The sequence below is a fragment of the Neodiprion fabricii genome, chromosome 1, assembly GCF_021155785.1.
Source record: "Neodiprion fabricii isolate iyNeoFabr1 chromosome 1, iyNeoFabr1.1, whole genome shotgun sequence".
Classification (NCBI taxonomy): Eukaryota; Metazoa; Arthropoda; class Insecta; order Hymenoptera; family Diprionidae; genus Neodiprion; species Neodiprion fabricii.
The window spans coordinates 25821954-25839062 of NC_060239.1; the positions used below are offsets into that span (position 1 = coordinate 25821954).

The 17109-nt window shown below is 37.3% G+C and overlaps 4 protein-coding genes across 15 annotated transcripts in view; 2 read left to right on the forward strand and 2 right to left on the reverse strand.

Moving 5' to 3' along the window:
* Window positions 1-993: 993 nt before the first annotated feature.
* On the forward strand, window positions 994-6238 carry LOC124182301 (vacuolar protein sorting-associated protein VTA1 homolog). 12 transcript variants are annotated; one of them, XM_046569389.1, is made up of 9 exons: window positions 994-1230; window positions 1459-1932; window positions 2723-2740; window positions 2840-2887; window positions 2966-3034; window positions 3118-3153; window positions 3222-3251; window positions 4532-4795; window positions 4881-6238. In XM_046569389.1, the coding sequence occupies exons 1-9, from the start codon at window positions 1122-1124 to the stop codon at window positions 5030-5032; spliced, it is 1200 nt and encodes a 399-aa protein (XP_046425345.1). In that variant the 5' UTR covers window positions 994-1121; the 3' UTR covers window positions 5033-6238. The 12 variants fall into 12 exon arrangements, with proteins under 12 accessions (XP_046425345.1, XP_046425355.1, XP_046425365.1 ...); XM_046569399.1 differs by having other exon boundaries at window positions 2969-3034; XM_046569409.1 differs by lacking the exon at window positions 2723-2740.
* A 1663-nt stretch (window positions 6239-7901) lies between these two features.
* On the reverse strand, window positions 7902-9472 carry LOC124187864 (novel acetylcholine receptor chaperone). The gene is made up of 4 exons (XM_046580053.1): window positions 9362-9472; window positions 8582-8720; window positions 8169-8275; window positions 7902-8015 (listed from the first exon to the last, which is right to left on the reverse strand). Exons 1-4 carry the CDS (start codon window positions 9470-9472, stop codon window positions 7902-7904), a joined length of 471 nt encoding a protein of 156 aa, XP_046436009.1.
* LOC124182294 lies at window positions 7989-14628 on the reverse strand. Its single transcript, XM_046569361.1, has 5 exons — window positions 14467-14628; window positions 14176-14366; window positions 9362-13941; window positions 8169-8275; window positions 7989-8015 (listed from the first exon to the last, which is right to left on the reverse strand). The coding sequence occupies exons 1-3, from the start codon at window positions 14527-14529 to the stop codon at window positions 10584-10586; spliced, it is 3612 nt and encodes a 1203-aa protein (XP_046425317.1). The 5' UTR covers window positions 14530-14628; the 3' UTR covers window positions 7989-8015; window positions 8169-8275; window positions 9362-10583.
* An 869-nt stretch (window positions 14629-15497) lies between these two features.
* Window positions 15498-17109, forward strand: part of LOC124182230 (afadin) — a 117424-nt gene continuing 115812 nt past the window's right edge. Inside the window, exon 1 of the mRNA XM_046569210.1 lies at window positions 15498-15870. The gene's annotated coding sequence lies outside the window, so the exon portion shown is untranslated. The remainder of the gene's footprint in view (window positions 15871-17109) is intronic.

Here is a 17109-nt window from a genome sequence, read left to right on the forward strand (position 1 = left end):
TAAACACTGGCTAGCTTCGTGCGTAGCCGCTGTGCGCAGCTCGCACTGACCAATCGAAATAATCGAAATTTGCCCGCGAGCAACGAGCCTCACGGGGTATCAGTTGCTTTTGAGCAGCGCAGAGTCGTGTAATTCCAAGAATATAAATATTACGCTAATACAGAATAAGTAATTCGATAGATAATCGCGAATGAAGAATAAAACTGTACTGTTCTAACTGTGTATCAGAGGTGGGTGATTTTGTGTACATTCGTCAAGAATAAACCTGACTATAGTCGAAAATATTTCGCTTCTGATCACAAAAACTAAGTTTTTGAAGAATCATAATGAGTTTCTTTATTTTGAGGTAATGGAAATTGAATGAAACCATGCATTAAGCAGACACGTGAATCGTGTTGATTGGTGTAATTTGAAGCAGGCGGTTTTCCTTGGCATCCATCTTATCTGACACCTGCGTGATAGCAATAACGCAATAGTTTGTATATTTTTCTAGTTCTGTTAATTTTATTCTTACTCAAATTCAGCCAGAATTAATGTGTAAGTTTTCCATATTGTGTTTAGAATTATAAACAGCTCGAACTTTCCTAGTCAAGTCGGTGCTAATGCCAGTAGTAAATGGAATATGCAGATTATCGCTTTGGGTCGTCAGATTCATGAACAATGGCAGTAAAATGAATGCAGCAGCTTGATTATAACGTCACGATAGATCCATTGAATCTTTCTCTGCCTAGCGGCTTGTTGGTTCGCAAACATTACAAACGTTAGCAAATTTATCAAAGTAACCTTATTAGACAATATTTGTAATTTGATCATTCTCAACCACACTCACAGTTCGGTGTGGTATACACTGATGTATACGCTCTGAATTATCGACTGCTTTCTTCATGCTAACAAATGTTGGTTACCGACATAGCGAATACTGCGAGTCGAAGAGATTCTTAATCCTGTCGCCGCGGCATAATCTCAGGCTAGGTTGCATGCATCTTGAATGACATCATTTCGTTATTAGTTAACTTCAGCGTGCCCGCAGAGCCGCAGTGCGACGTTACTTTCGTAAACTTGTGCGAAGTTTTAACAGACTTGCGAATGTAATATCCCATTGACGAACAAATATTACAAAAATGCCGACGTTGAACCTCCCGGAGTGTCCAACTCCTTTAAAGAGCATTCAACACTTTCTGAAGGCTGCCACAGAACATGATCAGCGGGATCCTGTTATCAGTTATTGGTGTAAGTACAGTAGTTTGACGTTTACGAAGGTGTGCTATTTTAGACACATGATCAGGTACGATCGAATTATGAGAATATCCGTTAATATTTTAGTCTTCTTATTGTTAGACTATAATGAGCGAATATATTTCAACTGCGAAGTTATTTTCATTGTTGATTGACTTTTTGAGAAAATCGTTGGATGCCTAACACCTTATCAATTAGCTTTACTAGTCACTGTTATTTCAGGTCGCCTACACGCTTTACAAACGGGCTTAAAACTGTCGACCAAAACGTCAGAGGAAACTGGATTTCTATTAAAATTGATGGACTGGTTGGAGCAGACAAAAAAAACCCAGCATGAGAACGAAGCGATAACAAATGAGGTTGCTGCTCAGGCTCATTTGGAGAATTATGCACATAAATTGTTCATGTATGCAGACAGCAATGATCGAGCTTCAAATTTTGGAAAAAATGTTATCAAGGCATTCTATAGCTCTGGCGTAATATACGACGTGTTGACGACGTTTGGTGAGCTTAGCGAGGAAGCTGCTCAAAACAGAAAGTACGCCAAGTGGAGGGCTGCGTACATACATAATTGCTTGAAGAATGGCGAGACCCCTGTCCCTGGCCCAATGAAAGGCGAAGGCGAAGAAAACGAGGATGCAGATGCCGATGCTGCTTCCGGACCACCCGGAAACATACCTTCAACTTCTGGCTTAGGTGAGCTTAATTGAGATGAGAACGAGTTTCCAACGTGATATGCCAAATCTAATGACTTGCCAGTTTACTTAAAGTTCTTCTTTTTTTATCCTCGAGATACGTGATTTCAACAAAAATTTGTTACTGTTGTTGAAGTTTCTGTATTTTGTAGTGCATGAGTCGCAATTGCTCCTTGGATAATATTAGCCGAGCCATGATCGCATAACCAACTATGAGTTGCAGCATAATTAAATGCTCTTTAGGTTCTAGTTGCATACCCGAATCAAATAGTACATGCCCCATGCTACTCGTTAAAAAACTGTACGTAATAATGTTATTTACGAGTATTATTCGTTGAATAACCCTCTTAAATAATTAGGTACGAATTTTTTGAAAGAACTGATTTTGGTATTCTCGCTTCAATTTTCAACGTATATATTTACACCAGCAGTATATTCGAGAAGTTGTAGTTCCAAAATGATTACTAGGGAAATTGGTCAATGGGTGTTCATTTTGGAAAATTTTTCTAAAATTTCGTGTAATATTTTCTTGCAAAGACAATATGTATGCTATGAAAATTTTACGAGACTAAAGACCGAATGAATTTATTCTGAATGGGCAATGTTCCATAAGTAAAAAATATACGAGAAAAGTGTACGATAAAATTAAATGAATACACCATAAGGTACGATCGCAATCCACTATAGGGCACAATTTCTTCACAACAATCTTTTCTCTAATGCGTAATGTACTTGAAAATATTTATTTTTTATTCTGCTTAATAATGTAGGTATATTTTTATGCTCTCAAGATGCTGATGGAAATAGTGGTAATAATCAACATTACAGTTCTCGTATATTTGATATGAAACTGATTCGATTATTAAGTTTTGATATCCATACATATATCTTGTAATTGATTTATGCAGGAGAGGCGCCTGATCAGCCTGAACAAAGAGAATCTGATTCAATCCCAGGTATAAGAAATAGATATTTTGTAATTTACGTTTAATTTCTTTTATCTAACATCAATTTGTAAACGTAAATCAATTTAGCAGCTGATCAGGCAGGTGAACTGAAATCTGAAACCGACGAGCCTCCTGAATATGAGGTTTCAGAGCCAGGTATAAGAGAATTAGTTTTAATTAACAGACTAACAACAAAAACTTGACATTCTATTTTTTGATTTGTAATTATCGTTTATCAGCTGATGATCCTGGGACAGAACCAGAAAATAACTCAGGTAAATAGCTACAAGAAATATGATAGATTTGTGCGTGATATTTAACATTTTTATTTTATAATCTTCAGCTGAGGAGAACCAGGAAAATGATGATGAAGGTACACCTACACATTATGTAAAATACATGTGCTTTTCAAAATTGGTTCCAAATGCGTTTACTAATTCAGAACTAACAATGACCAAGGGTAAATATTAGGGGCGGTGTCAAAGTTCCGAATTTGAAAAGTTCCGAAGGCGCAGAATTCCGAACTTTTTCGTGACGAAACTTAAAGTAAAGAAACAAAACTTCGAGTAATCATCAAAATTTCGAATGGCCAGAAAACAAACGGCTCAAAGTTTCGAAATGCAAGATTCCGAAAAGTAAAGTCCCGATAAAGCAAAGGTCCGAAAAGCAAAAATTCCAATAGAACAAAAAACTTGAAACAAAGTTTATTCAAAATTTTATGTACTACAAATTTGGTTCACACCGTTTTTAATGTTTCATTAACCATTAACTATATATTTAGCAATAACCATGTTAAAGACAGTTTGACGCGCTATAAATAAAAACCTATGCATTATACAGAAAAAAGTTTCTAATACAAGTTATAGGAAATTTTATCAGCCACAAAATCTATTGTTACGACATTTTTGTCAAGTGCGGGTAAAAAATCAGAAAAACCAAAAATCAGAATGGTCTGCATGAAAACAGTCTTACGATGGCTCATTTTATACTCCTTATTCTTTTCGCACTTTCGGAATTTTGTCATTTCGGTATTTTGTCCTGTCGGAATTCCGCCTTTTCGGAACTTTGCATTTTTGGTACTTTGAGCGTCGGATTTTCGACCATTCGAAAGTTTGATGTTTCGTCAAAGTTTTGTTTCTTTACTTTAAGTTTCGCCACGAAAACATTCGGGATTCTGCGCTTTCGGAACTTTTCGAATTCGGAACTTTGACACCGCTCCAAATATTATTGTAATTTTGAGTTCAGAACACAACCAAGTATGCGAAAAATTTTGCTAATAGCATAATGTCCAGTTAATATTCACTAACTGCATTCATTTACACCCTGATCATTACGCAAATGTGAAAAAACAGGTACGCACAGCTTGTAAATTCATCACGTATCAGGTTCAAACAGGGTTGAGGTGACAATTTATTAATTAAATTATTATCATTACATTTACAGGAGCTTCAATCGAATATTATGTGATGTCAATAGCAGTTTATTATTTGGCTTTTATTCTCTAGTATTTTTATCTCTTCAAAAGATCGTATAAAATTCAGGGATATTTAAACTGTTGGCTTTACGTGTACCTTTCACATACTTATCATAAAATCATTGCTGAACGTTTTCTTCTGCAACTGCATTTATAGAACAAAATAAAATAATTTTCAGGGGGAATCTCACAGCCTGGACCACCATCTGGCACAGATGCCTTCGGTTTTCCGTCCGTTCCTCAGAGTTCAGCACATAATTTCCCAGTACCACCCAGTAATCCGAGTCAAGGTAATCTGCCTTACCCAAATTTACCTGGTTTCAATAGCACCCCGATGAGTCCAACTCCTTACAATCCAACACCGGCTCCCACTCCCACCCCCACTAACGTAACGCCGAGCCAACCATCGGCTGAAGACTACAAAATTACACCAACTGCGGAGGGTGAGATTGAATTTTGGCGTAAGATTACATTTCGGAAAACTGATTCTGTATTATCTTGTGAAATGTAACTATTAATTACATTTAGGTGGAGTTTCTTTGGACATAGAACAGATGAACAAGGCACAAAAATACGTTAAATGGGCTGGAAGTGCATTAAATTACGACGATGTGCCGACAGCAGTTGAGAATCTGAGAAAAGCGTTACAGCTTTTGACTACCGGCCAGGACCCTGCTTAGTTGTCAAAACAAATTGTTGCATTTATGCACATACATACCTATTTGTCCACTCCGTAAACTGGCAAGAAACGCATCACTTGACACACATTCTTTCCACAACCTTATTTTCATACCTTTTATCACAATACTTGCTTAATCGAGTAGGAAAAAATCTATAGAATAAATTGTTATTCTTAACTGTGATAAATTTGAATCGCTTCTTGTTCGTATTGTGTATTTCACTTTTTGTAACATCAGTGACCCGTTTCATTCCGTTATTTCTCTATAAAATATATGGTGCCAGCCAGTGCTTGAATAAACATAGTGTCAAGTTAAGTTGTCCAATATCAGTAGTTGGCAAGCTTTGATTACAAATTAACACAAGCCCTTAAAACTAATATATGATAATAAATAAAAAATAAACGTGAACTTCTCCGCTACTATCCATGGCTAACATCGAATACGATTCTTTTTTCCTTTTAATGAGTTGAGTAAAATTTTGCTGTAAGTTTCGTTAAGTGGTGAGCACTACATTTTTCCCAGTATTTTGAAAAATGCTTATTCCGAATCGTTATTTCATTGTAAAATATAGTCACGGACCTGCCTGCTAAAGATATAACGTAGGAATGGTTAAGCTCGCAAGGAAGTATAACCAGTACTAAATAATCAGAAAATAACTATTTGCCTAAAGAGTAGATACGTGCGGTAAAGTTAGTGTATTTTTCTTATTTCACACGCACACACATTTATATGCGTAAAGTAAGATAAACTATACATATATCTCGATCTAACAATTTGTAAATAATACAGTTAATACGTATTCACTGGATACCAGCTACGTTTAACAAAGATAAACTCATGTTAATAAAAGAAGATCTTATGCAACTCGAGTACACTTTATCAATCCCGCAGTCGTTGAACAAGGATACCATAAACATACTTGGGTACCAATGATGAAGAAAAGGCCAGGTTTAATTTCGGATTTCACAGCACTTTATATTTTCGAAGGACATTATTCGACATCAAATCAGACAGGTGTGTGTATTTTTTACATTTTTTACTTCTCTTTGTTCATAAAAATTCATTATCATAGTATAACTCAGTGATTTCTCATATATGTATATACATATACTTTTGTTTTCGGTCTACTGTCGTGCGGTGGATAACTCAGAGGCATACATGTATCACATTGGGCTTTGTTAATAAGTTCGATTAACTCTATTAAAACCTGAAAAAAAATACACACTAAGTTTTTTCGAATATTAAGTGCATTAGATACGTGTCAGATGATTCAGTGATCATTTTATGAAGGCATTTAGTGTATCCATGCAGCCGACTACGATTACGAAATACTTGGTTGTTTCAATTTCCAATTCTTATGTATTATCTGATACTTCACCAATGCATCTATACGTAATATGCGTTCTTACCTAAATCACGTCTAAATTGAGAAATTAACATTCCTATCTTGTACGTTACGTATAATATTAAATTAGTTTCTTTATCGATTAAGTATTTTTACACGTGTTTTCACGACTACGGGATAGTCAATAATGATAGAACGGTGCGCAATATTACGTTTCTTGCATATCAAATTTTCTCCAGTGTATTACAATATTTACTAAATATTTATATTATTATGATATTCGTGGGAACACATTAATTTTTCAATGGCAGTTAGTACGTTTTCATTTCAATTGTAGTTTGCACCTAACACAATCTCCTACCCAAAGTTCAAATTATATGCGCCAGCGATTGCCAAAAGAGCTGCGATTAATCAAGCTCAATTTAGATAGAAACAGGCCGATGAAATTGTTACGGCATTAAATTCAACGTGGCAACTCAAAAGTCTAACACTAAAGCCTTGGAGCGTATATACAACATTTTCAAGATTTAATTTAATCATAAGTAAATGTCTTCATCAGTTGTACGTAAAAGTATCTTTAATTGGTAAGCTTAAAATGAAATAGGATTGATCATATGAGGAGTGCATATGCGAAACTTGGTAGGTAAATTCATCTCAAGGGATTCCTAATAAAATGCGAAATGTAGAGAATTTCTCTTGAGTTAGTATTTCATACACAGCAAGGATGAAGCAAACCCAAGAATTGTCTATTAATAGTTTTTATCGCAAAAGAGTGGATTTGATTATGAAATAGAGATGTGTTCTGGCACAGCATTCTCGTGTAAAGTAGCTCGGAATAACAGAGGTGCAGCATTAGAAATTGAGCTTTACTGGTCTCAGCATTAAAACTAGAGATAATATGATTTGGAAACTGTGTATTATGTATTAATCATGACAAATTATTGGATGTCTCTAAATAGCATCGGTAATATATTTCGATTTAATCGATTTAACGATCTCCAGCGCGTATGTAATTGCATGATTTTTATTTTGCAATATCAACGGCGGATATTAATAGATGCAATTTTTATAAACGACTGTTAGTCATGATGTTATTTTATACATCGCACAAGAATTATATCTGTCTTACTCTTTTCGTTGCAGAGCGAAAGGAGGAGTATAAAAAAATGACGCGTAATCTTATATGCAGCTTACATACATTAAGTGGTAATCTGTGAAATAGATGATCGTAGGTGGTGATGATGGTGTGCGTTTTTATTTAAAAATCAAAAATAAATGAATTTTATACAATTACAAATACTTATAATGACGTCGGATGATATTGTCTGCGCTTCGAAGTTTAAAATAATTTCACAGTAAACGATTGGCTAGATAAAAAAAAACGATATCTAGAAAACAAACAAACGAAAAATGCTAAGAATGAAAATCGAGTGCTGTGTGCAACAGCGATTTGATCGTAGCTGTAATCGAGCTACTCATAATTTTGTGTAAGAAAAAATTTCTGCGCATATTTTGCGAGTTAGTTCAGTCTTGCTTTTTAGATCTGTCGTCAATCCCATTTGCGGTGATCGGCTGACCGTCTTGACGTCTCAATTGCCAATCAATAACCAATCGACCGGTTAGCATGAAGAAAAATACCTGAAAACAAAGTTTTTCTTTTTTTATTCGTGATTCATGGAATACGGCGGGTGTATTGACAGCTGCTAATGATTGTCATTAATATACTCGACTGCCTGATACTCCGGTAAAAGTATCTCGCATTTAAGGTGGTATATTCTGTCGTACACTCACCAATGCCGGTGCGATTCGCTCGAATTTATCGTTGACCATGTAGTGGGAATAAACGGCCATGAGCATAAGGAGTAAAAGTACGAAGTTGGAGGCGTTTTTCACGTTGTCTAGATTAAGGGAAAGAATTAGAATGAGTATATCTTCATTATCGCCGAGGTACTGTATAGACAAACTTAGTGCAACGGTTGAAAGAAATACGCGTGAGATCTGTATAGACTCGTTGAATCATTAACCGGCGATGAATAAACAAACAAATGGATCGCGCGTTTATTGTTTTCAACTCAACAAAACTGCGATCAGATAATATGTACGTGTTCTCGTTTTCCAAGCAAGGAAATCTTTGCTCGATGAAAACACGGCAACCTGCGGAACATGAATTGCTCGATTAAATTTTTTGAAATAACGTAACGTACGGCTGGGAACCAACGCCATGGCCAGACCGCAGACGATTTCAAGAGATCCGACAACCCTTCGGTACCATTTACTCGGTACTTTGAAGTCGAGCGTCTCCGATAAGGGAAAAACCTTGGCATACTTGACGTACTCCTTCCTCTGAAAGAAGTTTCTTAATCGCAACATACGTATAGAATTGGCCATATTCCAATTTGACTGGTCAGCCGTCAGCTGTTGTAAACTCGACTGTGGCAATGAGAAACCGAAATAGCTGCGAGCCTGTGCTAAGGCGCGGGCAAATCTTATCGTATTTATTAGATACACATCCAGACCTCAAGTTGACCAGCCATTCGGACATGTAAATAAATTTTCCGTCTTATCCCACGGGAGGCATAATGCTTCCTGATGTCATTACCCGACGTCTTATACGATTAGGCATGAAAGCGTTACTTCTGACCGGATAAACAAATAGACGGATTTCGTATGAAGCAAGGAACTGATCTTAAGAGTTTCTTGTGAATTTCAGCGCCGATTAAACGATTCGAGATCAATTGACCCGTTGATTTGTTTTCGATGGGATTTCAACGCCAGTTTGATTCCAGATGGATGAGGATTTTCCCGCGTCATATAAGACGCATCCCACGCGGCCCTTATGTAACACGGGTACTCTGCATCTAGGAGCTAAATTTCGCGGCAGTGAAAAACTTCTTTCTACTGCAAATTTTTCACCGGATATTATATAACTTAAATCGAATTTGAAATAAATATGGGGTACAGAAATAGTATGGAAAATTACTCACCAGATCTTTGTGGAGATCTTTACTGATGTGCGACGTCAGTTTCATCGTACCGACGAATACAAAGAATATTCCCAAAAGCACGGATAAGGACTTCAGCACTATCGAACCCATTTTCCTGCAAGCGACGCTTAAAATTTGTTCCAATTAAATATCGAATAAAGATTATTTTACGTGAATCTGCACAAGGCACTAATTGTATTTATTATTATTAACGTTTATATACTATTCAATCGTGCATTTATTTGTTTAAACAATTTTTAAATACGTATCATTTTTTTAATATAATTATTTGGTCGAAATTATTTGGGAGAGCTTGGACTATTGATAACCGTCCATGTTTCGTCGGCGACGGCGCACATCGCGGTTACCATCGACGTCTCGTGACGTCACGCGACGCCCTGGCCCCTGACAGGCGACGCTTTTGGACCTACGCCGTCGCGTTGCGGGATTTTAATTCGAAAAATCATTAGATGCGTGCGCAATGGGAGCGGGTCAATTCAAGTTTCACACGGAAGACGTTTCGTTTAACAATAGTTTATTTACATCACGAGCATCGTTCGAATTATACCTCCGGCAAATATTGTACTTTTGAAGCATTTAATATTTCAAATAGACAAAATTTCCCGCCATTGCATTGTTCCAATGCTTGTATTTATGTTTTTTCGAAGAATGACAACTTCATAATTCATTCAAATTCAGAAATACAAATTTCATCGCAACATTGGCTGACTCTATACTTCGATTATTAAACAATTCTCGTCAAAAAATATCTTATAAAGAGGTAATAATCAAACGACGGTCTGTACAGAATCACAAGGCATAATTTTTCAGTCAGCTATAACAAAGCTTATACGCTTTACACTCGTACTATATAAAAGTTGCGAAGAACGCTTTATGTATGTACAATAAGCATATACACATATGTCTGACAACAGTATGCAACCTTTTATTATCAAAGGTTACGAATCACAAGTCTGTTTGAAACGAAAGGTATATTTTCTCACGTCATGCTTCTTGAATGAAACCATTTAGAAAAAAATGTAATGAACATTATCGCTAAACTGGTACTGAAGCAAGATACAAACAATATTTGTAACAGTACGATTGCGAAAATATAATTTGTTTAACGGTTTACGCTAACTTCATAAAATACATGATGAATGTAAACAATAAATCAATCAGAAGGGGTTGCATCTATTCCCTGACATCATGCAAAACACTGTCAGTCAAATGAAGCTCTACAGTCTTCTCTAGTTTCTGAAGCTTCGTTACACTTGTCACTATTTAACTCGGATTTTTGATCAATCGCTGATTCATCATTTGCCTTCGTTTCACTTAATACCATGATATTCGTGTCCAAAGGAGCTGAATTTTCTACTTCATCGGTTACACTTTTCTGGACTGTGCTCACTGTATCGGTGACTAACTCTGAGTTTCCAAGAATGCTTAACGGCATTGAACAATCTTCCAGCTGAACTGGTCTTCTTCGTCTAGTATAGATGATTAATTTTGGGGATTCTTTCTTCACCTTAGCATTATTTCCCACAACTTTTGACTTCGGCACAGGCTTTGCCGGTTCATCACCATTTTCTTGGCCTTCTTTACAATTTGATTTCTCAGTTTCGTCGGTTTTGGCCATTTTATTTCCCGATTTATTTTTCAAGCTAATACTCTTAACTAAGTCTGCTTTGCAGGACGTCGCTTGTTTGCTTTTAGATTCCTTATTGTTAGCTGCGCTGTTTCGACGTTGAGGCTTCACATTGCCAACGTTCTTTATAGGTGTTTCCTTACGCAACTTACCGCTATTGCCGGCCTTAGATTTTTCACTCTTCTTGTCATTATCATTAACAATTTCATTAACGCTTGGAGGTTCGACTTTTTTGAGGCTGATAATGGTTGGTCTGGCATCTGTCTCAATTTGCTCATTATTGTCAACGTTTTTAACCTTATCTTGATCATCACAGAGGTCTTTCAAATCTTCATTCTTTCCACTTTCACTACTGTTATCAATTTGCATCGGAATGAGATTCATAGATGAATGACATTCGCTCATATGTTCCGAATCTATAGTTTTGCTCATATCATTATTTATACTCTGGTGAGTTGCTTCAAGTTTGTCTAGACATTGGAAAACAGGATTCAATGACTGAGGCGGCGGAATTTTTATACTATGTTCAGAATTTGTATCCGATAGTACAATCTCTCTTTTTCCACAGTTGTGATTACTGGAATTGAACATTGTTGTTCCTGTTGGTTTTGAAATACTATTCTTGGATTTATGAACCGGAGATGTAGCCCTGTCTTGAGGAATGATCTCTGCACACGGTGAAACAATCTTTTCTTGTAATTCCCCAGAAGTTTCGGATGTGTTTGGCGAATTCTTTGGCAATGGTGGATCACACGAAACACCATTTGGCGGTTCTAAATTTACCGTTGTCAGCAGGTTCACAGCCATCATACGGGTTTTTCTATTTTCTTCAAAATTTTTCACCGGACTATCGATCGCGATTAAACACCAATCATTACCGCAATTATTATCACTGACTTTATTTTCAACACCAACTATAACGGTATCTGCTTCTGTTAGCGGTAACACTGGAGAAGTATCTTTTAACGAAGATTGGAACGCAGTATGCAACTCATTCTGGGGTTCCTCTATGAGACATATTTTTTCCACACAGGGGTTAATTTCGGTAATTTTACCATCAGAAGAACTCTCCCCTATTTTATTGTCTGACAAATCGCAGTTCCGTTTTGAGCTAAAATTAGCAATGAATTTTGCAATATTTTCAATTCTCTCTTCTTTGGATAAATTCAAAGAATCGTTTAAGGCAACAGATGGATTGGATTCGGGAAAAGATAATTCTATATTTTCGAACAGCGATTGCTTATGATTGTTTTGAGTATTTCCAATTTCCTTCAATGATAGTGGAGATTTTACGTCAAATATTTTTGATTCTAGCTCATCCAAGTCTGATAAACAGAGGTTGGAAGGTTTAATATTTTTGGTAGAAATTTCAGTTGGATTAGACAGCTTTACAGGACTACATTCTACACTGTCAACAATTTCTCCTTCCTCCAATGAGACCAAACTTTTTGTTTCTGGATCACTTTGCTTTTTTAAAGTCCCATCTGCAATGTTCTCTGGTATTTCTGGTGTTGACACTTTAGACTTGACACTAGAAATTTTATTGGAAACATTGTCAACGTTGGGGTATCGTTCTTTTCTGTGTCGACTTTTATACCTTTCTCGTGACCTTGATCTTCTAGAATGCTTATCAGCTTGGTATTGGCGCACCATTCTCTCATTGCTACAACTTCTGCTACTGTCCGGAGTTCTAGATCTGCAATTTCTGTAAACTCTTTCATCGTTTCGTTTATATTTATTCAAGCTTCTACCTTTATCACTGCGATCACTAAATCGCTCATCGATCCGATGCTCAATCGTTTCCCTTAAATCATGAATTTCTCTACTAAATTCGCTGAGGTTATCACCATCCTTGTTCTTCATTTCCTTTCGTCTTTCAAATCTATCCCTACTGTCCCTGCTCCGCCTTTTATCTCGGTGCCTACTCTGTCTTCTACTTTTGTGATACTCATCTGGCGATCTACTCCGAGACGTATAATTATACCGCCTTGTTTTTGAATTACGACTATCACGGTCTCTGCTTTTGGACCGACTTCTACTAGTCGCCTTATTTTTCTTTTCATTCATTTTATTTGCATCACTGTCAGTGCAGTTGTTCCATTCTAGATCAGGGTCGATGCCTTCTGACAGGAGCATTAATCTTATTGCAACTCTATTGTGTCTATCTTCACTTTGATCATCAATAACTGAGCCATCCTCGACAGGTACAGAATACTCGTCTACAATGTGATACTGACCCTTTGTTATATTAGTTTCTTCCAATCGTCTGTCATCAATTCTGTTTTTCACCTCAATTTTCGGTGTGCAACAAAGTATTTTATGACCGTGATGACTGCTGCCTCGATAGTTGCTTCTCGTCTCGCCAGTTTTCATTCTTTTTTGATTATTTCCATCAAAATGATCTTCTAAGCAACGTTTTCTGTCGCGATGATTGTCAACAGCAGAATTATTAGCTGAATCAAAGTTTGTTCCGTTGCTTGGTAACCGAGCTACTAATTTATCGGTTTTAGAATATAGTTTAAGGCTGCCTGGTTCGGATTGTGATTTTTGCTGGCTAATCTGGTCGTCACTGTTAGAATTTTTATTCTTGTCTTCTTCTCGTTTTGATTTTGACTGATCTTTCTGTTTTCGTCCTTCCTCTTGGGATTCCAAAATTTTCTTGTGCAGTCGCCTGCCAAATACCGTGCTCATAGCAGCAAATTGCTGTGTTTTATTGAAACTGTCACCACTGTCATCGTTGCTATTTGGTGGAAGATCACTGCTTGTCACTTCAGCCACATTGTTCGGGTCAATTGTTTCTGTCACTTCTTGGACTTGGACGTGTTTCTCTTCTTGAGAACTTTTTTCTCTTTTTCGGCTTCTCGAGGGACTCCGGTTATCCTGTATCGTAGGTCTGCTGTATTGGCCTCGTCGAAACCGCATAGAGTCCAACCTACAAAAATTGATCGATGTATTTAATCGAATAAGAACTGATAACAAAAATAATCCTACTGGCAATCTTCGTTAACTTAAAATTGATAGCAGCACGTTGCTATTCCTGACAAAGAAATGTCAAGTATAATTTAATGTAATGGTATAATTATGGATGAAACTTTGAATCATCTGTTACTTGATGTTACACCATGATTTGGATGATATAAATGTTTTATAAACATATTAGACGTACTCTCGTCTGATCTCATTAATCATTCTATCCTTTCTGGCGATTTCTGCTCTTGCTGTCTGAAGTAACGATGAAATGTTAACCTCCAAAGTTTTGTTTACTTTTCGAAGAGACTCTAGGGCCTGAGTTAAATTGGCAACTTGCTTTTCTAACGTGGCACATTTCTCGGAAATCTCCTTATTCGCTTCTATGGGCTAAAAAAACAACAGTAGAAAAATATTTTATCGCGATCAAATCGAAGGCGAAAACATAACATAACCTCAAACGGGCGCGAGATATTTACGCAGTGCTTACGTTTTCGCTATCGCCTAAGTTAAAACTAGGCAAATCTGCGTAAATGTCAATCTCGTCTTCCATTCTTCAACTCGATACTTTCCGTTGTGCAAAATTTGACAGTCAAGCACGAAACATCACGCGAGGAAAACTCAGCTGTTGACCATCTGCTTTGCTATACTTTCGTGACTCTGCGGCGCACTTTGCATTTGGCGGCAAATAAGCCGTAGGAGTTAAAATAACAACGCGTTATTTTGATTTGCAAAAAAATTCCAAAATTGCTCGTCTGACAAAAGGAATGATGTTTTTACCAGTTAACAATCGAGGCTGATCCGAAGATATGATTGGTTTGTTTTTGCCACCGTCAATTATTACGTTTTACTGCAAACAAAATTCAATTAAAGAACCGAACGGGAAAACGAAACAAATATATAGAAGCGTGTTAAACCTCCTGTACTATTTTTTTTTTCTTGCATTTTCTAAACAAGCCTAGTATCTGAAATTATAAACATGGAAAATCATAAGATATTCTATGAAGTGGGTTAAAAAAAATTCTTGTATAGAGAAATTCGAACTTAAAAGTTTGTTCATTTATTGTAAAACAAAGTAGAGTAATTGTTAAAAATTGTTAAAAGATTAGCTCCTCAATCGTTATTGCGCAATGTGACGTGACGCGGGTTATTCAAGACACCGAATGCTATTTTCGTCTTCGCCAAACAGTGCAGGAAATCAAAAATCTGCAAACGTATAAAATGATTGCTACAAAATATTCTGTCAAAGACTTCATCGGGATGCGATAGTGGGTAATGAAGATTGCTGGTGTAATATAACGTATAAAATAACAGTCCTGATTAAATCGATAGATCATATCGCTTAGGCGAAAGGTAGAAAAAATTTGTCGTTTGGATTTGAATCCCGATCGTTCGTTCGTCGGTTCGATTATAAGCGTCGAGCGATGTCTCCAGGCTCTCTACATTGAAAAGTTTGTTAGTCGGAATGTCGGCGTGCGCACGCGCAGAAAGTCGGTGGTTGTCGGCGGTGGCTCAACCGAAGGCTTTAGTAGTGACGCGCACCTTGAATGCGTGGTTGTCGAGTCTGGGGACGCCGTGATCCGCGGTTAACGATATTGTTGAAAAAGTTTAGTGCCGAAGTGTGTTCTTTTTTCAAGTGCTGCGCAGAGGTTTTGTTCGTTACGCGTATACGAGCGTGCGAAAAGTGTGTTGATTCAGTTGCCTACTTATAGTTATCGTTAGTTTCTTTCTACTCCCCCTTCTGCAATTAGTGAATTACAACCATGAGGCGGCGGTGATACACAAGGAGAAATCTCGGAGAGCCTGTTACCTGAAACTACGGGGGAAAAAAAGAAAACAACAACATCAACAACAACGCAAACGAAGAAGAAAAAAACGAAAAACACAAGACAAGGTATCTTACCTACCTCTACTCTGCCAGCATATAGTCGAACCTGTTGATGTTTTCCCCAACTCTTACCCGGACTTCTTTTTATCCCGTCCCGTTTAGGCTGATCGTAGCTCGGTTTCCCATTCGAATTTCACGAGGCGAATTCGCTTCGACACACGGCAATCTAGCGATCGGTCGATTTTTCCAGATTTTAATCGTCCGTCGCTCGCTGCACGCGTATTGCGAACACAGGGAACGGTTGTCCACGAATCGTGACTCACGACTCAGTTATTGCAAATAACACAACAGGTATATCGAATCATTCGTTCTTCCCGCTGATCGCTGCCAGTTGGAAAACAGGCCTCGGATGTATATGCATCGGTAGAATCGAACCGTCTCTAAAACTTTTCCTCCCACAATTATCAACAACGAATTTGATAGTGCGAATCAACGGGATGCCCAGCAGAGCCTGTTTGTTCATTGTGTCAAGCAGTACGTAATTGTTGATCAAGAGTTGTGTAAATTTGCCGATCCGATGTTACAAATAGTCGTGGTCAGCGATATCGCGCATACCTCGATACATATCATGGCTTTATTACGTTAACTCCGTATACGTAGGTCGGTATTGAAATAATTGTTTCGTCAACGGCGTGGAGATCGTCGTTTTTAAATGATTTTATTATACCGTATCTCGGGCAAATCCAGTATGCAGTCGTTTACGCATGCTTGTACAAACCCGATTCTCCCACCTTCGCTAACATGCCATTTACTACCAGCTACCAGTGGTAGGCCTTATGCTGTTCTCTTCTGTCAAACTCGTGATAAGTTAGAAACACAGCCGTTTGTGAGCTGCTGTTCATCGACACACAGGTATTACCTTACCTTGTACCTTTCTATGTATGTACGACAGAACTGGTGGCCTGCAGCCTCTTCCTCGCCTACGCGGTACGCGCGCTTGTTTTTTCTTTTTTCTCTCCTGGTTTCTTGTTGGTTTTTTTTTGCTTCTTTTTCTTTTTTAAGTTGTTTCTTTTTGTCCCCACGGTCGTTTTTATAGCCTTATACGCGGCATCCTCCGGAAACTTGACATTCGCTAATTTTTTACAATTATGTATACCGTTTTGTAAGTCGATTGGCTCGTTTTATTATATTCGAGATAGAAAAAATATGTATTTAAATCAATGTCGGGCAGGGGTTGTTTTCATTATGTTAAAGTTAGTGACGTTGGTATAGCAACGATTTATGCTGAGCAAAAATCGTTATTTA